The sequence below is a fragment of the Symsagittifera roscoffensis genome, chromosome 6 (genome assembly GCF_963678635.1).
Source record: "Symsagittifera roscoffensis chromosome 6, txSymRosc1.1, whole genome shotgun sequence".
Lineage (NCBI taxonomy): Eukaryota > Metazoa > Xenacoelomorpha > Acoela > Convolutidae > Symsagittifera > Symsagittifera roscoffensis.
Window position 1 is genome coordinate 12,096,431 of NC_087067.1, and position 25,205 is coordinate 12,121,635.

The window sequence follows — 25,205 nt, forward strand, 5'->3', positions numbered from 1 at the left end:
ACAAAAAAACAACCGGCTAAAGCATATAAAATTCGCAATATATAAGGAAAGTAGCTACAATAAATAACTATAAAAACACAAATTTTAAACCCCAATCATGATTAGCGGCAAACACTGGCTCAATTATTTTTTACACATCGATGAAAATTTTCGACTAATTGACTTCTGTTTCGAGTTTTTTTTTCGCCGCGAATTTAACGGTGCCATACACTTTACAGTTTTTGACATTATAAATTTTAATGGACGTTTTCTTGTTGATAAAACCCTATCAGGCTTATTGTTACGACCATTGAAAATGGGGTGGCACTTTGTATTCGGGTGTGTTTTTTTTCACACAAAATCAAGTGCCACAATTAATCGTCGGAATTGACAGAGCGATATATCATATTGAAGCCATTATCATTATTTGTGATGCGATATCATTATCATATTCGTAAATTTTCTTTAAAAATTTCTCAGTGTTGAGAAAAATCAAATTCGAATTTTGATTTTTCGTCTAGTATTGAAAGAAGAAAAAGACCAAATAAAGCGACCAAATAAAGTGATGACGAATTGTTAAATTGTCATTTAGTCTAAAATAACTTCATTTTTTAAAATGAAAAGTAGATTTGAAATTTTATTTGCCTTTTCCCTGACAAAAAATTAGAGAATTGAAATAACGGGGACAAAAGCAAAGGGGACGATTTTTTTTCGAACAATTTTTTTCTGTTTTTCTCATTCTTTTTTTGAAGACAACTGTGGTTGATTATAGGTAATGCGCGAATTCTTTACACCCGTATAGTTTTCCATTCACACCACGCACAAAAATTGACATTCATTTAAAAAACTTGTGTTTGTAGAACTGCTAGGAAGAACTTGATTTGAAGAAATTTAAATTGTAGTTTGATTTGAAAAATTTTTATGATCGGAACATTCTGTGCTACTTGGCCGCAAATTGTTTTAGAAGTAGCTGATTTTGCTTCAGAGGGAGTTCATTTGTCTATTTTTCAATTACTTGACTTTATTGTTTCGGTGAAAGAAGAATAATTTGGCAAAAGAGGGAAAGAGATATCTCCCCGAGTGAATTATCTCCTATTAAATTGTCAACAGAAAGAATTATCTCCATTTTCCCCCAAACAAATGGAAGTCAGGTAATTGAAGTTGAGCCAATTAAAATGCCTTTAAATCAATTTTAAGAATGCTGCACGTACTATAAACATCAGGGCTTGGATTTGTGTTTACACATATACCCGGGTTGACAAAAAAAACGCTAGTAATAAAATTCCTCACTTGTGAAACTAACTGGTCCACAAAGTGCCAGATAACCTTACGACTAGCTTTTTTTTCATAGGGTGAACTTGTGTGATTAGCAGTTTTTCGTTGTTTGAAGTTGTGTTACGAGCGTTTTCAACTTATTTGAAATTAAAAATACTTTTGAGTTTCACTTGGTTTTTCACATCAAGTCAACAACAAAAAATAGAATATTGACTAACTTTTCAATTTTCTCATCATATGGTATGTGTCAATCCTATCAAAATTTCAAAAATTGATATTGCTAAACAAAGTTTCAAAAATTTTGTAATCTTTGCTTTTTAATTTTCTTGGCTACAAAAATTTTTTAGAATTATGAAAACATAAGTTGTATATGGCGTGAAAAAAAAATCTTTTCTTTTCAACTGACTTTCAAGTTTTTGCAACTTAATTTGTTTTGGATTGAAATCAGGACAGCGTTCTCTTATATAAAACCACACGTGGGAACCCAACTGATGTGAATGAAAATCACCAAAATCACCTTAAAAAGTGGGGGAAAGCTGCAGATTGAAATATGGTAACGTGTGAAAACACTTTTCTTAGCCAAAAATTAATGCTAGATTTCATTTGTCTGGACGAGAAAAACATTCAAACAACACTAAATTGACTTTAAGTTTTTGTAAATTGTCAGTACCTTCTAAAAAAATCATTCGATGAGACCATTCTTTTTACTTTATGTCTGTATGTCGACATTATTGCGTTAAAATGATGACTTTTAAAACTGTAAGTATGATTTTCTGACAAAAACAAAAAAATTCTGGAAGCTTTGATTTGTTATTGTTCCGACTTCGACTTCTGCAGAAAAAGCAGAATATTTTTTTAGACATTTTCAATTTGAAGGAAACATTGGTTTATTTAACGTAAAGTGAAAAAATAATTATAATTTGCTGGAACCACGAAATAAGCCTGCCGTAAAATTATACAAATAAAAACTTGCTGCAGTTTTAGTCGCAAGTATTAAGTAGATAGTATAAGTTTTAATTCATCTTTTCACACCAATTCTCTTTACCGCACATGCCTCCATAAGTAAGATGAAAAAAAAACAACAACAATCAAAAGTGAGTGAACAAAACTTACCGTCATTTTTACTACGAAAACATGAGCTGCATTCGCGTTTATTAATCTGTACATCAAAAACTGTTATTGAAAAAATACAATGAACGTTTGATTAAAAGCTCACTTTTTTAAATTGACAACTTTGTTACCGACGTATTAATCATCATCACACTCCAGGGATTAACTCCAGTAAGTTAGTTTCTGAAAAATACTCAATTCTGAATCATCCGTTTTCTAAAACAATGCTGTTTTATAAGGTCTCTCAAAAAATTTGAGAAAAGTTGCGAGTCTAAAAACGAAAGAAATCCTCGCATTAAAAAGCATATATAAAGATTAGAGAGGGCTCAGAAAATCATTTTTTTTTTCTAACTTTTTTTTGAAATTCCGCCCCCTCTCCAGAAAAACCTAGATCCGCCCCTGGAAACCAGAATAATGTTCCTCTTTAGTTTTACTTCTTGGGTATTCTGATTGACTTAAGAACTAATTTTAAGATACGTTAAAACTATTTATCCAAGAGAAAGCACCAAAAAAACGAGTTGCAAAGCTGATCACGGCGAACCGCTGTTATGTCCTGCTTAAGAACCACGTGCAGTTTTTTTTTGGTTATTTTACTGGGCTGGGTAATGTTGCCTTACATGCCAGTAACGAGCACGAGTCGTGGTGGGCTCGAACCACCGGCCTTTCAACAAAGCGGAGACTTAGAAACATCAAAAACACTCCCCTAGTACCTATGAATGGTTAAAACACTCATATAACAAATTTATATTGCAAAACATTAATAATAGACACATGAAATAGAAAGATAGTGGTGAGGATCTAGAAAACTCAGCCGAGGAGCTAAGAAAACAAGCAACGAAAATGTTTCCGATTAGAATAAACACCGAAGTAAGGAAAATCAAAAAACTTCAGCAAAGATGAATCGACTTTTGCAGAAAAAATAAAAAAATCTCAAATACAGAGGCGATTGACAAAAACTGAGTAAAACAGAAAGTGTACTAAAAAGATCCTGTATAAAAAAATTACGAAGGTAATCAAATAGGCCATGTTCCCAGCTACGATTGCCTTCTCAGAATCTTTCGTTTTATTTACTAAAGAAACAAATAGAATAAAAAAACGCAAATTTGTTTTTCAGAAAACATTGTGTTTGTCTGCTTCTTTTTACTTAAATCTGTTTTTGCAGTAAGCCGAAGATCTTGCTATCAATTTTTCTGAATCCTGAAAGTCGGAATGTCTGAAAGATTTGAAATAGGCAAAAAATATAATAACAGCAAAAATAACTGTTGTCAGCCGATGAAAGAGCTTGCATGTGCGCCTCGTGGAATACTCGTGCGCACTTGCAATCTACTTGCACTGGTCTCCCTCAAGTTGGTATAACAGCAATAAAAGCAGTCAAAACAAACGCTATGCTGCTTTGTAAAACTTTGTTAAAAATTATTGAAGCAGACAATTTTAAACGCTGTAGACAATTTGCCGGAAACGTTTGATATTTAGATTTTCGATGATAGATACCTAGTCGCCGACGAGAAAATAATGCTTCGAGAAATTAAACACATACTGAAATCCAAAAAAAAAAATTTTGCTTTGAGACTATGCACAGAAAAGTGTGAGCTATGTTTTCCAAGACAGACCACAAGTCTGCAGTAGAAAAACCGTTATAGGTCAATTTCAATAAGTATTTTCAAAAACATAAATCAAATTCAAGTATGAATTTGTAATCTTGGGCTTCCCTATGGGTAAAACTCATCGCAAAGAAGCGCTAAATGAAAAAAAAAAGGTGAGCTGGAAATTATTTCGGAGGTCACTGATACGCTGGATGCACATGATGGTTTTTACTTCCTAAAAAATTGCTCTAGCATGCCAAAACTTCTATGTTTTTACAAGTCCTTATTTTGTGCAAATTAGTTTTTTGGAAAATTCTTTAGGCAAGGTAACAAGTGTACACAGGAAAGATAGCCAATTTTTCCAAGCAATTCTCTTGGCAACCAAAGGTAACTTGGTGTTTTTTTCGTTGACCTACAAGCGTCGCTTGCTTTTTTAGCCCCAGCAGTAGAAGCGAAAGCTACCTTAATTGAATTTTTGATTTGGAGCTCGAGGAGGTAACATATAATGATGCATTGAAACTTTAGTTTTGGTTCCTCAAAATGCGCAGCTGCTCGGAGAAACAAAGTCTAAAAAAAGTGAACTAAACCCATTTCTGATAACGAAAATTCTCCAATGATTTTGAAACTAGAACTTTCTGATGTAAAAAATTTAAAGGGTTACCAGGATAAATTGGATTCCAATGGTTGGTTTTCACAATGTGTAAAAATCTAAGGTTGAAATTGTCAAATCAGCAGCTTAGAATCGTAATTGGAATCGCCTCTTAGGATCAAAAATTGTGAAACACATATGCGTTTGCTCAAAAATTGTAACCAAAGATTGATGGCTTGACCTATCCTCTCTGAAAAGCGCAAGGAGAATCTCTGGGTATTCATATTTGAATGCTGTTTTCAAGCAAATTTTTTTTCTCTACGCACACTTCCGTTTTTGGGCCATGACACCTCCACAGGACACATCAGAAGCGACCAGACGGTCTGACGCTCGTGCCCTGGCCTGTTGCTAAGCAGTTGCAGCACCTGAGGGATAAAACTTTAATTGAAGCCCTAGCTCCTCGTAGAACAAGCACAGGTTTAGTTTATAACCTTGCAACAGAGGCGGCCGAAGTGGAAAATCGCAAATTTGACAAACGTAGAGATTTAATTATTGATGTATTTATTTTTTGAATCAAACTATTTTGGAGTTCAGGGCACCGTCGGCCCTAGCACTGAGGTTTTTCTAAATAAGCTTGGTAAGAGCTTGAGTACATTTACCGAGGAACCCAGGGCAGGTGGTTTTCTAAAGTAGAGAACGCTGCCTGTGTAATGGGCATTAATAATGGTCAAACTACTTTCGAATTTTTTTTTATTTATAAGGCCTGTTTCAAATCTGTTTCATTCTGTTCAGGTGTTTGTTTTCTAAATATAGTCGGCTTGTTTATCAACCATCTGACTCTTTCTACTTCTATCCATCTTTTACTTAATTCTTCCGTTCTAAATTTTTCCTTGAGTTTTGACTGCAAAATGAGAAGAACGGCTTCTGACTGTAACCTCGGTTACTATGATACTTCTGACATTCTGATTAGCGCATAGAAAAAATGTCAGGCGGTGTCCCGCAAGCCTTTTTCCTTGAATCATTTTTGTTCTGCTTTCTGTGAAATGCTGGGAAAAAAATCAATTGTGAGTCCAACCCAGAAAAAAATCGGATGTAGAAAAATAAAAGCAGGTGCCACCGCAACCAAAAATCTCAAAAGTTTTCTAGCGATGTCGGTTCATTTATCTGTAAAGACACTTAAAACCAGGTTTCCACGATTTACAATACGGATTTTGAAAAAGACGATCAGAGGATCATACAACTTCTGTTCTTTTTAGACCAAGTGTACCAATCTTTTAATAATGGAAGCAAAATTGACATCGTATACACTGACTACAAAAGAGCATTTGATGATGTTGATCACGGCATGTTAATGTCGAAATTGCTTTAGTTGGGTATCAGATGACGGTTTTTTAACTAATGAAACAATATCTAACCAACAGGTAACAAAGAGTTAGAATTTCTGGCAAATAATCAAAACCTATTCTGGTAACAAGTGGAGTGCCCTAAAGGTCAATTCTAGCAAATCTGCTACTTGTTAAAAAATAAACAATTATCCAGAGGTATGTTAAATCACTTTCCCACTGATGTGCGCAGATGACCCAATCTTATTTGTATCGACACGAAAAGTCTTAGCATTCAAATCGATCTCTCATGATTAAAGAATTGAAGCGACGAATATGAACTAACTCAGAACTTCAATAAATGCACATTTCTATGACAGATTCGAGAAATATTTTATACTCATGGTAGAAAAATTGAAAAAAAGACTCAAAAAAACGTAGTTATTCGAATATCAGCTGATCTGAAGTGGAATACACTTATCAAGGCTGCAGTGAAAAAGCTTTAAAGGTACTCATTGTGTTGAAAAGAAGCTCACGAAGACTAGAATCAAGAACTAAACTAAATCTTTACAAGTAATTGTCGAAGAAATTTTTGCTAAAAATAAATTTCAAACGTTTTAGCAACTATGTGCATTGTCAGGATTTTTACAAAAAAATAATCTATATGACGATAAAACATCAATTTACAAATGTTATTTACAATAATTCGCAAACAATTTGGTTGTAAACCATCATGTTAAAAAATTAGCTAATCACAGTTGACCTCTAAATTACTATTAAGATTAAAATACTTTTAGCCTCTAAAATTAATTAAACATTTTTTTTATTAATTTGTCTGGAAGTTTCTGAGTCATAATTTTGATTTAGACATGTACGTTTTAAGAAAAAAACCAAAACTATTTTGGGACTAAATTTTCAGTGTTAACTCCCTGCTCCTAAACTCATCGCGCGTGTTCAAGCCCGGTTTCTCTTTCCTGATATGTATTACCTCTAGTGTTAACAATTTTGCTTGGTTGTTTGACCTATCTATAATTTCCCAACTGAGATCTGCGCTATTTCCCTCAAGTTGGCATTGCTGAAGGTGAAGGCCTACCGGTGAGTCTGTTTTCTTATGTTCCTCAATTCTAGTGGTCAAACTCGAACAGTTTGTCCGACATAGGTGGAAGTGCAACCACTACATGACAGTTTATAAACCACTCTTGACTTGAGGTCATTAGAAAATGCTGACTCAAATTCTACCCATATCTCTATAATTACGACTTCGAGATCTTCTAACTCCATCTAAATGAATGAGCGGAAACTATGAGTTTGAGTGGAAGAAATTGTAAAAGTGACGCAACCAACTTGTGAATTAAGATCCGATGAAGAACTTCTTTTTCCCAATAAGTGCACTAGTAAACAGAATTCCGAAGAGTCTGAAATTCAATGATAGAATCAGACTGAAGAATAGAATACTACATTAACTATGGCGACATTTTGAATCAAACTATAATGAACAAATCTCAAGTACATGGCAAATATTAGTAGTAAAAATTGAATATACAAGGGGAGAGATCCATTGCCATGTGGGGCTAAATACATGATACATACATGCATACATAGAAGTGACATTCCATATGTGCTCCATTTCTCAGAAACCCTCATGTTCGCAGATGAGCTGATAAACTCAACGTTAGCAAAAATCCTTGGAGGTACAAGATGACCTAAACGAAATTGAAAAGTGGTATCTCTAAAATCAAGATTGAGTTGGTTTTCGAAAAGTAAAAATTGCTTTCAGAGGTAGTAATACGAAGTTTTTTAATTCTTGGATTTGTAATTGAGATTTTTGGGAATGACCTTCTTATTTTATTTGATAAGAAATCTTACTTGGAATCATGAAAGTATAGAAAGTTTTTTTGATCTCAGATGAAATGTGCTCAAAAATTTCGAGTTCGGTCTCTTTCATTTGTTCGTCCGGCTTGTGTTGCTTTCCTATGATTATTCTATATCACGAAATGACCAAATATAGCCGGAATTTTTTTAAACGAGCGAATTGCTGGAGTACTTGCCTTACACTAGGTTCATATTGGAACGAGTTTCGTTCACTTAACGTAATTGCTTTACCTGAATCCTCCAGCTGAATGATATTTTGTTACTATCTAGTCGGAACTTTGATCAAGAAACTGAATGTTTTCCATTAAGAAAACTACATCACGAGCAAGAAGCATAGAATGTTGTAGGTGCCGGAAGGTTGAATGGAAAAAGCAGGAGTAGAATTTGGTCTTAGAACAATTAGACTTGTAAGTCGACTAGTACTAGATATATACTATTGAACAAAATTTAGCTCAGGTTTTTTCTCTAAAATGTCTGTTTTGAAGTATGATTTTAGACAACTTCCAATGAGAAGTCAAACAAAAAATTTACATAGACCGAGAGCAGTTGGTTTCAAAATGCGTGAAGTTAAAAGAAACACAGTTATTTAAAAAAATTGTCACACGAACAATTCAATTATATCGCTCAGAATGTTTTACATAGCATGAACTATATTTTTTCTCCGCGTTTTCTGGAAAGAGTTCACTCCGAAGCAAAACAGTGCAGATGGTGAAAACTGGTATTTTCAGACCCGGATAAATTGGTGAGTTTTTGAAATCGAATTTTAATAATTTCATAGAGAGCAGCTGCAGCTCTGATCATTTGCTCTTGGTCTATGTAAAAATTTTTGTTTGAATTCTCAGTCAAAATTGTCCAAAATCATCCTTGAAGGCAGTCATTTTAGGGAGAAAAACCTGAATTCGCGCTTAATTTTGTCCACTAATGTACCATTCGAGAAAAAAATGGCCTCAGGAATCAAATATTGAAGAAAATAAGGAAAGAACGAACGCCTGCAGATCTTTTGTGATTGCAACGGGTGCAGAAACAAGGACATTGTCTGAAGAAGTCGGGACGAAGAATCTCAAGCAGCATTGCTGTAAATTACCTGCAACAACAATGCTGTAAATCCCCTGCAACAACAACACGAACATTGCCTAGAGCAGATTTCATTCCAAGTTTCGTCTGATTGTAAAAGTTTGTTCTCTGCTCAACAATGTTTTAAAAGACACTCCTGGTCAGAGGCTGAAAATTCTTTAAAACTATTTCTAAAAATTTGAAGGCTATGAAAACTTTGAGAATCGAGATCTTGACCGTGTCTTCTTCCTCGTTTACCGGAACAATGATCGCAATGATCGTTTTCATTCCTTGCGTATCTGTAATACCGTCTAAAAGTCAATAAAGAAGGCTTTTTAATTGTGAAGCAGCTCGTTTTCATCCTCTTTGATTTGTTCGAACAAATCTTCTTTGGTTTGTTCAGCTGGTATATTTTCGACTCAGCTGAATGTGTTCCACTTGAAATAGCTCATTGCGTTCTGGACTCATCAATGGAGTGTTAAATTGTAACGATTCTTGCAATACAGGTTGCGATATCTGCTCGTGTTCTCGGAATAATTAATGATCAAACCAATCTGAAGAGTTTTTTTATTTGTAAGCTCCTAGGTGAACTTCTCTCTTGTTTTTATTATCATCTGCTATGCTGGTATTTTAAATTTATTTGTTTATTTGACTGGATTTGTTGACAATTGAATAGTTTTATCTTCTAAAATTGAGAATTTTTGGCCTAATTGTTCTTTCGAAACATATTTTATTTGATTATTGTGCTTAATTGGATAAAGCAGCCAATACAAGATGGTCATTACATAGTGCTGCGATAAAAATATTTGGGTCCTTTTTTATTATAGCCCTGGCCTTCACTGTATGATGAAGGAACGATGTTTCAACTTCGATTACTTGGATACTTTCTGGCCTCCTGATAGCCTCCTCCCGTATTAAAATTGAGCTTCAGCTATTGGCTACAAGCCCATTTTTCTCACCGTCGCATGGAATTGTATGAACGACTGTTACTTTGATTTTTGAGGAAACTACAAAGAAAGTCTTCGCCAAACATATTTGTGCTCGTGCTTTTGAGCTATTTAAACCCCTTGGAAGCATATTCTAAAATATTCTTTATAGGTTTCAACATTCTTTACTGGAATCATGTCAACCATTTTAAAGTGTCAATTAAAGAAATAAAAAAACCTATTTTGGTCGCAAATTTTTCGGTTTGTTTTTTTTTTCAGGAAAAATCTTAGTTGTGTATGCTCAACAGGGTTGGGAAAAAAACGTTTTTCATTGAAAAAATCAATTAAACAGCGTTTTTTTAAATAAAAAACATCTTTTTTTAACAGTTTGTTCAGTTCGCGGTAGAGAAATGCAAGTTTGCCACATTTTTCAGCCTCCATTTGGTTTCTTAACTTTCCATACGCCATTCCTGTCGTTGAGAAACATCTTTCCAATCCAGCTGAGTTAGGAACGCCAGAAACGAGAGCCAGTGCAACATCAACCAACGCTGTTTCGAAACCTAGCCTCTTTCCCATGTTCCACCATGATAATGCTTTTACACTTTTGAAATCTTGAAAATAACTTTCATTGTACGGTTCTTCTCGCGTCATTTACTTAGTGACCTTTCCCATGGCATTTTCTCCAATTGAGCGGATATAGGCGAGGGCTTTTTTCATGTCATCAGCGTCTAACTTTCTGCCCTCATACCGATGATCTAATAGATATGCGGCAAGATAAACGGAAGTCAGATAATCATCTCTTCTTTTTGCTACAAAATGTTTCAGATAATCCGGTGCAGCATTGTAGAGATCGAGCCAACGTTCGAAGCAGTCTCCCAAAACAATTGATTCACTCTGAAGAATTTTCCAAGTTTTTGTTCAAGAAAGACCAGCTAATTTTTGCATTCTCTCCTCAGCTGAATTTCCTCGGTATATCGGTATACTTTCGCCGTGCTTTTTGTAATGTTTTGAACGCATAACGCAATGGATGTAAAATGCTTCTCATAATGAGCGATCAAGTCCTTTATGGAATTCCATCTGGTCTCAACAGGCATTGGTGGCTTTGGAATGCCGAGTTTAGTCAGTTCCGCAAACGCTAAATGATTATTTCGCACAAATTTTGCTATATCTGTTACTTTGGAATATAAGCGCTATTAGTACGGTTCTATAACTTGGCTTACAAATCACTGATATTGTTACGAACCATTTGACCTGAATGAAGTTTCGGATTCTAATTGATTTTCCAATGATTCTTCCAAATAATGCCGCGACCGCCCAAAGGCGTCGGATTAAAGCAATTGGAGCAATTACGGAATGTAGAGCAGTTGGGAAGGGCAGGCGATTGCAATTGGGATAGGAAGGGATGGCGCAGGGGTTCGACTCCCTGCCTATGCTAGCTTTTTACGATGAAAGTTTTAAATTAAAAATTACTGTTTTTTATTTTCTGTATTAAAACGTTTTTTTTTTGCCTTGTTTTAAAACATTCCCAACTCTGACGCTCAATATTGATTTTAGCGGTTTGACCGTTGATTTTTTCAAGATTAATTTCATTCGTTTAAGTATTCGGTAATTGGATGGGAAACTGCGCTCTGTAATATCGAAAGTACTAGAAGTTTGAATGAAATTTAATTACTTGAAAAAATTGTAAAACTGAAATTGTAAAATTAAATAATTATTTCAAACATTTAAAAATATTGTATCAAAAGTAACTGAAACAACGGGTACTAAACTTTTTTCCAATGAATAACTATATCCACATGATCTCCATTTTTAAGATCTCAAATTTTAGTTAAATTGCACGTTTAGCAGCTGCAGTTTAACATCTGATCTAGAGCTACTGAAGTGAAATTCGGTCTACGGCTTGAAAACAAAATTTTTGTCGGCTTTTTTGATTTCGTCTCGTTTTTTGCCGGCCTACTTGCGGGTGTTTCATTTCTTTAAGTTTTTGGTAGATTTTTCGAATATTTCTTCTTAATTTTCAAAAGGGTAAATATAGTTCCTAGTTTCCTGATTTTGATTCGCCAAAATATTCTGTTAGCAAAGAAAGTTGGGCATTAAATTTTCAGCTTTTTTTTTGGATAAAGGATGTGTGATTTTTTTGTTTCAAAGGTGCGTAAATTTAGTTTGAGCTACAATTAGTTTGGTGTGTTAGGTTAGCATTTTCTTTTGAAATCGATAAAAATGTTTGTATCATCAACTTGTGTTATAGTGTGAACTGTCTTTTTTCCCAACCTAAGTAGCAAATACTGTTGCGACGCAAATATTCTTGCGATAAAATGTGTTCATTTTGAAAGTGTTCATTTCGATCAATAACCAGCTATTAATTACAACCAATGCTAAGGATATTAACACAGACTATTATTGTTCCGACTTTCGTAAGGAAAAGAGCGGTATATTTGTGCTCGGGTGGTTTTTTCTTCAGACAAATTAAAACATTTTTGACGGAAATTTATTTTTTGTATCTTTCAAAAAGTGTTGTTGTCCTGAGTTTAAATTTGGAATGATATTTTACCTGTGATCATTTGTCTAAAGAGCTGGGGGTTTAAAATTTTTAGCCATTTGGGACAATTAACGCGCGATATATTTCGCGCTATTAAACCTAAGCGGAGATTTAATCCGTCATAGAAATCGTTCCAAATTGGTTGAAGGAAGCTTATTTGCCATAAGTGATATGTTACTAGGAGCTAAGTTTATCACTTTGTAATTAATATGGTGGGGGGATGATTTTCACAAAAAATCTCTAATTAAAAAAAAAATCATTTTTATTTTATTACATTTAATTTTTTTATGATTTTACTGCTCCATAGACTGCTCTATAAATTGAGGCATGTTATTTGGTAAATTTTTTTCATATTGACTGGTACTGCTAATGCTTCATAATTGGCGTGCGTCACTAAAGAAGTTTTGATGACTCAAAATTTAACTCATTCACGGTCATATTTTTGCTTGTGTATGCGAAGCCTCTGTGCTTACAATGCCTACACTTTCAAGAAAATTAATTTAATTTTTTCACTTTTCGTTCGAGGCGCAATATTCTGATTTCAGGTATTCAAAGCAACCTGGGGGTCCTCGTCTCTAGCTATCTAAGTCTTCCATTCCTGCCTCACACAATTTCTTCTCGATTGTTTTTTTAAATTCTTTTGAGACGTAGTTGATTGTTTAATTATGCCGGATGTTTTTGGCAGGTGGTTTTATGCAGCTATTTATAGCTGACATGATGTTCTATGATGTTTGAGCATAACTAGTCAGAAAAAGAAAGTTTCCTTCTGAATTTACTTTTTTGAGCTCAATTCATCGGAGTTAATTATGGTTTTGATTAATGAATCATGAGTAACTAATACCAAAGAATTTATGATATTTTTACCGAAACATTTATCCATTAAATAGTTCATTTCACTGAGTAGACTCTTGTATATTTGAACTTTTTCTTTTACTGAAATAGCTGGTCTGGGTGGACATCATATTTATACTGTGAAATTAGGAAGTTTACTATAGAGTTTCTGAAAATCAACAACGGTTATTTTTTCAGATCCGTGTCGATATGATACATGCAGAGACAGAATTTTAAAATGTAGGTATCAATCTCGAAAGGCAATTATAGCGTGCTTTTAAATTTAAGTAACATCCGTTTTTTGGATATTGAATGAAACAGTTTAATTACAGCATTGAGGAAGTTGATAGTCTCATCTCACTTTCTCATCCTTTTCTTCAAATCTTGTTGGAACCTACTTGGAAACTGTGACTGAATTTTTACGTGAATATGTTTCAGAGACGTGGAAGTGGATATCGAAAGTTATATACAAGTTATTCAGACATGCCTATTCCTGATGACGGAAACAATATCGAGGCAGATCAGCTCTTAGTCCATAGATCAAATGGGTAAGGTTTACAAGAACGTTTGTACCACGCTAGTATATTTACAAATTTTATTGAGTTTTCTTATCTACTTGAAAATATCCTCCTTTTAGATCTACTGTTTGCATGTATTTCTTTTGAGATAATTTTACTTATTACACTTATTACAAGGCACTTGCGAGAGAGAGTGTCTTGTAATCAGGAACAAGATTTTTTAAACCATTTTCCCCTTCCACCCCCCATCCGCGATTTTTTTTTCACTATGTCCGATTGCTATGAAAATTGACATGCGGACTAATTAGGTCATGACAAACATTTTAGGTCTTCATACCCACTCGTTACACCATAAAATTGATGCTCGAGCGAGGTGAGGGAAAAGGAAAAAGAGCCCTTTTTTCACTAAATAATTCTTGCCAATCTTACTCGAATTTTTTTTACTAGCTTTATTATTGAACGACTTCCAAGCGCGTTGCCACTTGGCCTAGAGGTAACTTAGTCGCTTTTACACCCTAAGGTCCCGGCCTTAACCCGTTTTTTTTCGGCCTGCATGGAACTGAATTTTTCCGGTAAAAAATTGAATCGTCAGATTTTGGTCTGTCTGCTCAAATTTTGTCGGCTCAGTTGTCACATCACTTTTTTTTGCATTAGCAATTTTCATTATAGTTGCAAGTGTTGTGCATTGTGGTTTGGGGGGGGGGGGGCTGACTTTTTTACGAATTTTTTTTCCGCTCAACTGATGTCTGCTCAAAGGTTGTCGATTCTGTTTCCGCTTCGTAAGTTTTTTTCCATTGCTAATTGAATATTCAAATATTTTTCTTGGCGTGTTTGCCTAGAATGAACTTCAATCGATGAACTTCTATGCGAAAGTTTTGGTAGTCCTAGATTTTTTTCAACCTTTTTCTTTTTTGGACTTTTTTTATTATGTTTGTGTTGTAGCGCAAGTTATGTGAAGCTCCTCTTCGCCTCTATGTAAAGTATACCCTTCAACCCTTCAAAGTTTCTGAGGAGTGAACAGTTTTAAAAGTTTTATTATTTTTCGTACAATTATTTCAAAATGCTAGTCAAAATTAACTTATTGAAGAATTCAAAAGGGGAGAGATTGTTAACTAGTTCTCACTTTTATTAGCATCGGATCCCAAATATTTGCTTAATGGTCAGTTGCTACGCCATCAGGTCTAAAAAATATTGCTACAATATAGAATACAGTTTAGATAAGAGCGACGAAGCAGATATGAAAATACGGTTTTTCAGAAAAAGGTGTAATATTATTTGGATTTTTGAGATTCACTTGCCTGTCATAATTTATTTTGAACCTGTCAAATATTGAATTAAGTATTCCAAAACAAGTTTGTTTTTAGTGTCAAGTTTTAACTTGTGCTCAGTTTTAGTGCCAGTTTTCTTTCGTTTTTGCAAGGTATTGATCATTGCGTCACGTTTTTCCACATTAATATGGGTTGGTGACATCTTTCATTTCATTCATTTTGTTTTTAAAATGATTTTTCATTTTTATGAATTATTCGCATGTATCTTATAATTAATTGCTAATGACAGTGATTTTCCATTTGAATAAACAATTTTGCAATCGGGTACAACACTTTTTCCCGTAAGTAACTTTGGTCCCAGGACTCAAGTCCTAGAGCCTGGACTCATTCATCCACTGGGCTCTTCTGTTGCAGATATTTTGAGCATCTTAGCCTTCAAATATAAGGCTGATTCGAAATATGTTTTTTTATTTTGGTTGAGTTTTTGCCAACTTGCCTTGTTTGCACAAGCGAAGCCTACTGTATTATTAAGAAGGTTTTTTTCAACCTAACTCGCAAATACAAGTGCTCATTGGTGACACTTTTGGTATATTTCAATCTAATCATATTTAAGCCTATTCAAGCAGAGGAAATTTAAAAGCATGTGCTGCGTTTTTTTGGCTATTGTAAGGTCCTGTTGAAAACAACATGTATTATTAAAATGTATGGGATTTGATGTTTTTTGTCGTTTTTTATTGCGACGCTCTGGAAATTTATTGCTTTTTTTGCTGAAATTCAAATTTTTCACAAAAACACCTGAGCCGATTTTCAAAAAAAAAATGATACCCATGGACAAACTGGTGGCTTTTTTGACGTACCTGCAAATTTTGGCAGTCTCTACGGCCATTGAAAGTTTCGAAGGGGGTTTTTGACTTATTTGATTTTTTTCTCTTTCTCAGTTTTTATTGCACAAATCTGATATAAACGTTTCAATCAAAAGAAAAAATCATGGGGATGCTCCTTCTTAGGCGGCAATTCCTTGAATTTGGTAGAAAAAAGTTATGGTCTCAAACAAGCCCATTTTTTGACATTTTTGTTATTTTTTAAAACTTTGTTTTTTCTCAATAACTACCCTGCCAAATCGGAAATTAAGGGTTGAAGCGAAATAGAAAACAATCATATGAATCTGACCTGTACAAGTGGCTATGCCCTGTGATTTGAAAAAATTATGGCCTTAATTTTTGGAATTTTTTTTAGAAAAAAACTAACCGCTGATTCTAGGGCTGTAACTTCAATCAAACTAACATAGTGCTTACATTTTCCGTGTTTACCTTTTTTCACCCTGTTTTTTTTTTAAAAACCAACAAGGTTACTCCAAAAATCCTTTTTTAAAAAATTTTAACCGTTTTTTTTGTAGAAAATTACTTGCTAAATCTGAAATTAAGGGCTCAATCTGAAAATCAGGTTGTGAAAGTTTCCCTGTATAAGATACTATTCCCATGTACATTATTGAAAAAAAGTTAATGGATTTAGGCAAAGTCAATTCATACAATAATTTATCGTTTCAGCCAAATCTGATAAAGAATTCAGTTCAAAGAGCGAGTAGTAGTTTTTCCTCTAAATAAGCAGCTAATCCTCTACTTTATAGGGAAATCACTAGGGCTTTGCGTAAAGTGCATGTTTTTAAACTTTGAAAATTACTTATTTCGGTATCAGTACAATCAAAGGTTAAAATATTAAAACAGGTGCGTCCAGCGTTAGCTGCGCCACTGTTTACCTCCAAATGATCTAAATGTGAGGATGTGAGACTCCCTTTTTAAATTTTCCTATGATAAATTTCTACGTTATATTGTATTTAATTTATTTATTTTTGTTTTAAGAGTAGATAAAAATTTTTCAAATTTTCTTAGTTTCGATGATTTTCTCTATTTTTTCAAGTTTTTTCGACCATTTTTTTCGAGTATTGATTCACAAATGGTGCGTAGCTCAGCTTCGTCTCTGTGTTTAAATGTGAAAACTAGCCCAAAAAAATTTGATTGAAAATTTTTAATATAAACGCATCAATTTAAATGAAAAACAATTTAAGGAAAGCCATATTTTTGTATTTAATTTCTATTATTATTGAGCATCACCAGTTTTTCGTATTAAATCTGAAGAAGAAATGTGTTGTTTTGAATCAAGCATAAAAAACTCTTCCTATTGAATCTGAAGTGTGTTGTTTTTGAAGCAAGTCAAATGGCGTTGCATCAAACGGACGCCATAGTAATCATATAGAAACTGCCCCGAATGGATCGGCAATTGAAGAGTACCACCAGCCACCAAGCGGACCAATTGACAACAAGGAGTCTTACGACTACGAATCTGACATCAAAAAAGACAACATTCCCACACGCGAAGGAATCGACGGCACAACAACAGCACTTGGAGGCACTTTCATAGTATCAAATGCGGCTATAGGATGTGGTGCTCTGGCCTTCGCACACGCGTTCAAGGAGGCGGGAGGATTGTACGTAGGAGTGATCATGATCTTTGTAAGTTGTTCCTTTCATTTGTCGGTTGATTGTTTGTTTTCCAAGGAACTTGTGAGACGCTTAAGTGCTTTGACGTTTTTACAGCGTTTTAGTAATGCTTCAGCATGCAAACCTCAGTTATTGTGGTTGTTTTAGGGACTAAATGAACAGTTTTTTCCTGAAAAGTTTTGGGTGATATTGTAGTATCATACTAATTCTTTTTAATAGTGCTTCAGGTTGCATGCAAGCCTTGACAATAGTGCCCGTTTCCGTTTTTATTAACCTTAGAACGCAGGCCCCATTTTTGTTGGTTCGGTTTTCTAACAAAAATTTGCGATTCGTTCTTTTGCTACAGATTGGCGGTACTTTTGCTTGTGGGCACTAATTTTTTTTTTGGTTTTTTTCTCAGCTTGGTGACACCCTGAATGTGGCTAACGGGAAATGAAGGTAACGAAGAACTGGTATTATGCTACGATGATGTATCTATCAACTTGAACTCATCAAATGGAATGATTGGTTCTGCATGTTACTCTTATTATCGCTGCTATTTTTTTTTCAATATCGAGCAACTGAACAATTTTAGTGGGCCCTGCAATGGTAACCTGTTATGTTGCACCCAAAAACCAGTAGGCACGCACGCACGCAAGTCTGAATCTTAAAGAGGTAAAAATATTTGTCACATTTAAATATCATAGAACGAAGTGAAGACATTTATTTACGTCGTGTTGTGTTTCCGTTTTTTTAAAAGAAAATTGATCAAATGTGACTCTTACTCAAATAAATTTTTTGCTGTTTGACTTCTGATTTCTTCCTAAGTTCATTTAAAAAACCTTTGGCAAATGAAAGCTAAAAAACTCTCCAATGAAAAAAGTGCTAGTGTCGCGAAAAAATATGCATGACTTTTCGTATCAAAAATGAGCCTCCATTTTCAGAATAAAGCATTTTCCTGCGGAAAAAAGAAACTACCTCTTACCCAGTTTTCTCCAAATTGGTTTATTTTATGAAAAAAGGGCCAATCATAAAAGATTCTTTAAAATCAAAGAGCATTAACGGTCCATATTTAGCTTTTGTAGTTTTTGATCTCGCAAACGTAACATTAAACAGTGAGACATAAATGACAGGTAGCAAACTTTTTTACCCAGTCGAATTTACTGCGTCAACAATAATAGAACTAAATTGCTTCAAATAAATTGCTTCAAATATAGACAAGTTTTCAAAATATGTCTGATTTTCGAATTTTTGCTGGTCTCAATCATTTTTGTAGTTTGCTTGGCCTGGTTAGTCACCAAAGTTTGTCACTGAGATATCTTCGCTTGTATCATCTACAGCCTGGATGGATTACAAAATTCATTTACTATTTAGTTAGTTTAACTAGTCGGGCCATAAAAATCATGTGCCGCGATGAATGAACGCCGTTTTATGTCTCGTTCGACTTTGAAGTAGTGAATGAATAGTAAAGAATCAAGTAAACACTGCTGCGCTTGCATAGAAAATAGTAAGTTTCATTTTGTACTACTTGATTGCTGCTATGCTTTGTTTTCACCTCTAACTTGAAAAGGACATTGTCTTCTACAAGAAGCTAGTCAGATTTAGATCACGAGTTTTGAAAACATGCTGCGAAAATTACTTCGTTACATGTGACCAATTTGCAGAACATGTGACCAATCCTCCATCCTAAACTAACCATGTGAACAAACTTATCCCTTCAAACAAACGGAAACTTTTATGATCTACGGCGACATGCCAGATGCTGAGTTCTGATGATGATTCGCTGAAAATTGAACTACTTATGCACCCAACGGGTCACTATCGAAGGGAGGCGTATGAATCGAAAGTTGTATAAATCGTGCATGAGTCGTTTTTTTTCATCAGACGAATTTCATCACGAAGCTGTGATTGAAGCACGCTTTAATTTCTAGCTCAAATAAAGCGTAATTAGAGGAATTTTAATCTTGTATCGGCTTCTTCAATGTCAATAATTACTGAGAAGATCTAAGCGTGACCTAAAAAAAACGTGCCTAAATGTCTTTCTATAAAGGATTATCGTTAGTATTGTCCTCTCAAACTCCGACTATTATCTAGATTGTAGTCACAGATGTATAGTTGTCTTTGTAAAATTTATATTGTACTCAGCAGCGTGAACAGAAATCATTTGACTGGAAATAATGCTTTGCTTAAAAGATGTTATACTTCTTAGATCATCTAATTTGATTTTTCGATGTCTGAAAACTTCATGTTTTGCGAATTAGGGCCTTCAAAATAAGAAGTATCACTGAGTTTCTTTGTTTGCATTGGTTGTCAAGAAAAATGACGTTTTGAGAATTGATTACAGTCTTCAAAATCAACTTGCAACACTTGTGATTAAATCGGAATACTTTTCGTGACATTGTTGAATAAGTTGGCTGCATTGGCATTATAATCCCATGTTTTGTCATTTGATTAGTAATGAAAACAATACTGCTCGTATATCAGGTAAAAGCCTTGAATGTTCCGACTGTCCCTTAATTCATATCGAATAGTTTTTAGGAAAAGATAGTATTGAAAACCTATACATTTTGGACAATACCAAAGTGTAAAATTTTGAATCGTACGAAATTAATACGACCAATTAGCTAGCCTCAGTTCAATTTGGAACGATTTTGTTGTGCGGGATAATTCGCCACGCATAAATAATTTGCGTTACGCTCTCAGCATTATGAATGAAGTCTTCAAAACGCGTATAATTTAGTCCACAACATGGCAAATTTGGCAATTTTCAAACCCCCAGAACTTTACAAAAAATTATCGGAGGTGAAATATCTTTTTACATTTTAACTTAGGAAGTCGATATCTTCAATGGTGTATAAAAAAATAGTTGAAAATTTTTATTTCGATCGGTGAAAATTGACTGAATGAAAAAACCTCACCGAGCATAAATATTCCGTTTTCTTCGAAAGTGGGACCAATAACAAAGCGCATTAGCAATTAGTTCACATAGTTTATGCTTTTTCTTATTTCATCAATTGAACCGAAAAAAGCTATTTGTTTCATACAACAGTATAATTAAAATCCCGTCTCAGAGTTTTTCCTTCGATATACTCCGCGAGGTTCTGGGATGCTAAAATCATACGCAATTTGGTTTTTTACATTCTAATTTATTACAAATTAGTGTGGTTGCTTTGAGTCAAATACTTTCCGAAAAAAAAGTAAAATCAAAATTGAGTTTTTGCGCATTCTAAAGCTCAGTATGTTTGTCGCTTTCTCGCTCGTGTTTGCGAAGTTGCAGCTTTGCCTCTGTGTTGAAACTTAACAACTTCCAGTTTCGTTACCACTTGGCCCAGAGGTAACGAGGTGTAGGGTTCGAGTCCCGGCCAGACCTTGTTAATTTTTTTTATTATGTAATTGGAATTTTTTTCCAAAAAAAAATGAATTGTCGTCGGACTTTCGTTTGTATGCTTATATTTTGTCGGCTTAGATGCAGAATGGGGGAATTTTCTTGTTCTATCAGCAATTTTCATGGTTTATGCATAGTTTTTGATTTACTTCTGTATATTGTAAAATTATTAGCCCTGATTTTGTATATTTTATTTGGGTTTCCTTCTTGCTTTTTTTGCTATAAACCTAAATTCGGCTTAAATTGTTAGTTTATATATTATTTTGACGTAGTTACCTTTTTTGTTGCGTGATACGACAATCGTAATGAATTTGAATCCGGTCAGACCTGTCTTAACGTGTCAAGTGGGCTTTTATGTATGATAAAGGTCAGATAATGCTTGCATTGCACTTAATCTTATATAAATTTTTTGAAAACATGAATTATGTCGCTGTTAAGCGTTGCATGCTATGTTTTGTTCAAACCGAAAAAAAAATCAAACCACTGAAAATGTTAAGTTGGATTTGCTTGCTAACAAACTTGTTTTTCATATCATATCATTCCTTCAAAAGTCATTCGAGATTTGTCCTTACTTACTTACTTACTTTGCTTTTTTGAAGAATTTGAGGCTTCTGAGTTATCAATTCAAACCTTGAAAATTAATTTAATATCATTTAATCCTCCATCTGTTAAACTGATTGATTTACAAAAAAATCTACTGCGAAATAATGGTATTTGAAACAAGTTGAAATGTTTTGATTGAATGGCTGGAAAACCTTCATCTTTAATTTTTCATATTTACACAAGCAAAGCTTGTGTTATAGTATGAACTATCTTTTTTTTCCTCCAACCTAAGTCGCAAATGTTGTTGCGACGCAAATATTGTTGCGATAAAATGTGTTCATTTTGAAAGTGTTCATTTTGATCAATAACCAGCTGTTAAGTACATCCAATGCTAAAGATTTTAACAGAGACAATTGTTATTATCGTTCCGACTTTCGTCACGAAAGTAACGGAATATTTGTTTGGGGTGGTTTTTTCTTCAGACAAGTTTCGACTTTTTAACTAGCTATTTTTGACGGGATTTTTAAAATATCATTCAAAAGGTATGTTGTCTTGAGCTTAAATTTGGAAAGATATTTTAGCTGTGATTTTTTTTCGTAAAGCTATGGGGGTTTAAAATTGCCATTTTGGCTAATTTGGGATAATTAACGCGCGTTGTATTTCGCGCTATTAACGCGTAAGCGGAGATTTAATCCGTCTTAGAAATTGTTCCAAATTGGTTGAAGGAAGCTTATTCGCCATAATTGTTTTGTTAATTGGAGTGAAACTTATCACTTTGTTTTTTATATGGCGTAGGGGGGCATGATTTTCACTAAAAATCTCAAATTAAAAAAATTCATTTTATTTTTATAACATTTATTTTTTTCATGTTATTACCGCTCTATAGATTGAGGGGGTTAGTTGTTAAATTTTTTTCCAACTTTACTGGTACTGCTAATGCGTCATAATTGGCGTGCGTCACTTAAAAAATTTTATAGACTCGAAGATTTACTCATTCAGTTTTTCCCAGTAGCGCTATCGGTCATATTTTTACTTGTGTATGCGAAGTGCAACTTCACCTCTGTGTAAAATATGAAAAGAGAAGTTCCTGCATACTGTTTTTTGCGATTTTGCAAGTCGTCAATACTTTTGTGATCTGTCAATATTTCATCCGTTGAATAGCTTGGTTGGAAAAATCTGTTTTTTTTTTTGCATAAAATATATCTATTTAAATAGCTTGCCCTAAAATATCACAATTGAATGTATTGCTTCAAAAACGTTTTGTGAACCTAATTGAACCATCAAAACAAATGCAAAATTTTAAACTATCATCTTGAAACGTCTTTGAAAACTTTCATCTTGTTCATCTTGAAAAGTCTCCAATCGTCTTTTTAATTGTTAATGCTTCGATGAGTCCTTCGAACAAATCCTCTGAACAAATTTAATTCTTCATTTTTTTTCATATGCTTCAAGTTTTCCCAACCAACTCAAATTGAACTTTTTGGCTTGAGAATATTCATTTTTTGTGAGCTGACCTCAGCTATCAAATCACCTTGATTTGAATAGCTTTTGCTCAACAGTTGAAGCTATCAAAATAAAATTTAAATGTTGAATATTCTGAATAGTTAGCAATTCAATTTTCGAACTGTCTGTTGGCTATGTTTTTTGTTCAAATTCCTTCAAATTCAAATAAAGCCACATATCTTATCTCATTCTTTTTTTACAATGTATTGTTTTAGGTGACTACTTTTTTCCAACTAGAGTGCAAGTGGCGCGTGCAAATGTGATTGACATATCGTATCAAAACTTTATTCTAATATTTGAGTTGGTTTTCTCTCAAAAAAGCCAAGCATAGAAGGTTCTTGTTGTTACATGATCTCGAAGATGATAAAGGTATTTTTTGAAACTCGAACGTTGAATTTTTTTTTTAAAGGTTCAGATTGTTTTACGGTCTACTTGATTTCATCAACACTCAACATTCGAAGTCAAGTTTTCGAAAACCATAATTAATAAAGAATGCGTTCAATTGGTTTGTTTGTTGCAGGTATGTGCGTGTCTGTGCTCACTCTCCTTACTCATCTGTGGCTACGTCTGTGGCCTCTGTCGCTCCAGTGAGTTCCATGAAATGGGGCGGGAACTGCTGGGGTGGGTGGCAGAACTCCTCCTCCAACTCTGCCTTGTAGTAGCCAACCTAGCAGCCTGCACTATGTATTTCGTCATCATAGGGGACCAGCTGGAACTGAGTTAGTAAACCTATTACGATTAATGTTATAAATTTAGACTATTTTGCCAAGTTAATATATTGCTTTCAAACAGAAAATAAACGGTGGTAGGCCAACAAGCCGAAGGGCCAACAAACCGAAAATAAAATTACTATTCCAACAAACCGAAAATTAACATTGTTTTGCAACATAGCAACATATTTTCATGGTTGTTATGCAATTATTACGTAATTCTGATGTAATTTACATTATTCTGATGCAATTTCGACGTCAAGATATGGCGGTTTGTAGACATGGCGGTTTGTTGATTATCCGCCAAATATACAGAAGTTAACTGATGACAATTAAGTATATTGGCTCTTTTTCCTCCAGTATATTTAGTACTGACTAGTAGATCACCATTACCTCTCCGTTTGCTAGCGTTTCTTTAAGGTCTTTTTTTCATGATAATTCCAGTGATAGTTATCCACATTCAGCAATTTTTTTGACCTGTTCACTAGCTTTATACAGTCCATAATGCTACGTAGCAGCAGCATGTTGTGCAGAAAATATAGTAATTTAGCTTCTTTTTGGGATTCGACAGGAGCTTGAAAAGCCATTTTGATGCCCTAAAAACGAGCGAAAGCGTCAATGCGAAGAGAATCAATCGAATGACTTGCATGTTCGGGGTCTTGATGGTTGGCCCCAAGTCAACATGTCCCAGCCCAACTTGTCCGATTCCAACTTGCCCCAGATGACAACTTGTCCAATGCCGTCTTGTACCAGATAATAAAAACTGAAACTTGCCCCAGATTCTTTGATATCCTCGTCGAACATAATGTCGGCATAAAGATGAAAGATATTTTTGTTGAACAATTAAGTTTGAAACAAAATGCGGAATCATTAAAACATGTGCTGAATCAAAATGAGTTGAAAGCATGCATGAACAAAATGAAAGCGGCAAATGCCAATGCAATTTCCATGTGGAGTTTAACATTTCAAAAGATTAATTGCAGTTCTTGTAAGCTCCTATAGCATAGTTAATAGTGCACAACACTCTTAATCAAGAAGTCAAGAGTTCAAAACTTGAAGAAGTCAAAATATTTTAGTTTGAAATCAATGAAACGGAAAACCGCAGGTACTGCCGCGCCCCTAAAACCCCCCTATACTGGGTAACCCAGAAAAGGGGGCGGGGTGAGGGAAAGAGCAAAATTATTGCAGTATTGGCCTTTATCAGCTCTCAAAATTTGGACCCTGTACGATTAGAGTCTTTTGTTATCTCAGTACGAGTCCAGTGTAGATTAGCACTTGCTGGTCCTCAATTTGAACATCAAAGAATCAATTAAAAGTGTTAAGTATGGGACAAAACGGTATAGGACAAAATGTCATGTGGGGCAAGTTGGCATAGGACAAGTTGCCATGTAGGGCAAGTTAGTATAGGACAAGTTGGCATAGGGCCAATTGACTTGGGGCAAATAGTCCTGACACCGTCTTGATAGATGAGTGGTATGTTGAGCGTCTCATTGTTAATAGTTGATACTTAATTTAAATTTACAGATATAGTTGTTAGCTTTAATGTAGATTAAGTTTGGTCTTGACCTCGAATATGATAGTAATTTCACTTGCGAGAGCAAATGACTATTAATCGGGACCTAGACTTTTTTCCCGTAAATAATTTTTCATACACTTTCTGCTGCTCAATTTTTCTGCAGCTTAGCATGCTCAGTTTGTTCTTGTTTGATAAAAACATGTATT

General features: G+C 34.4%; 2 protein-coding genes across 4 annotated transcripts in view; both read left to right on the forward strand.

The window, feature by feature from the left end:
- Window positions 1-25,205, forward strand: part of LOC134847922 (chromobox protein homolog 3-like) — a 359,550-nt gene that overhangs the window by 241,032 nt on the left and 93,313 nt on the right. The gene's annotated exons all lie outside the window — the stretch shown is intronic.
- Window positions 1-25,205, forward strand: part of LOC134847921 (sodium-coupled neutral amino acid transporter 7-like) — a 33,124-nt gene that overhangs the window by 1,532 nt on the left and 6,387 nt on the right. Inside the window, exons 1-5 of one of the 3 annotated variants that reach the window (XM_063865209.1) lie at window positions 2,345-2,535; window positions 13,278-13,319; window positions 13,518-13,627; window positions 17,072-17,375; window positions 23,294-23,492. In XM_063865209.1, the coding sequence (XP_063721279.1) occupies window positions 13,563-13,627; window positions 17,072-17,375; window positions 23,294-23,492 (568 nt within the window). In that variant the 5' untranslated portion in view covers window positions 2,345-2,535; window positions 13,278-13,319; window positions 13,518-13,562. Of the gene's footprint in view, window positions 1-2,343; window positions 2,536-13,277; window positions 13,320-13,517; window positions 13,628-17,071; window positions 17,376-23,293; window positions 23,493-25,205 lie in introns of those variants that run through there. The other 2 variants (XM_063865210.1, XM_063865211.1) reach the window with 2 other exon arrangements.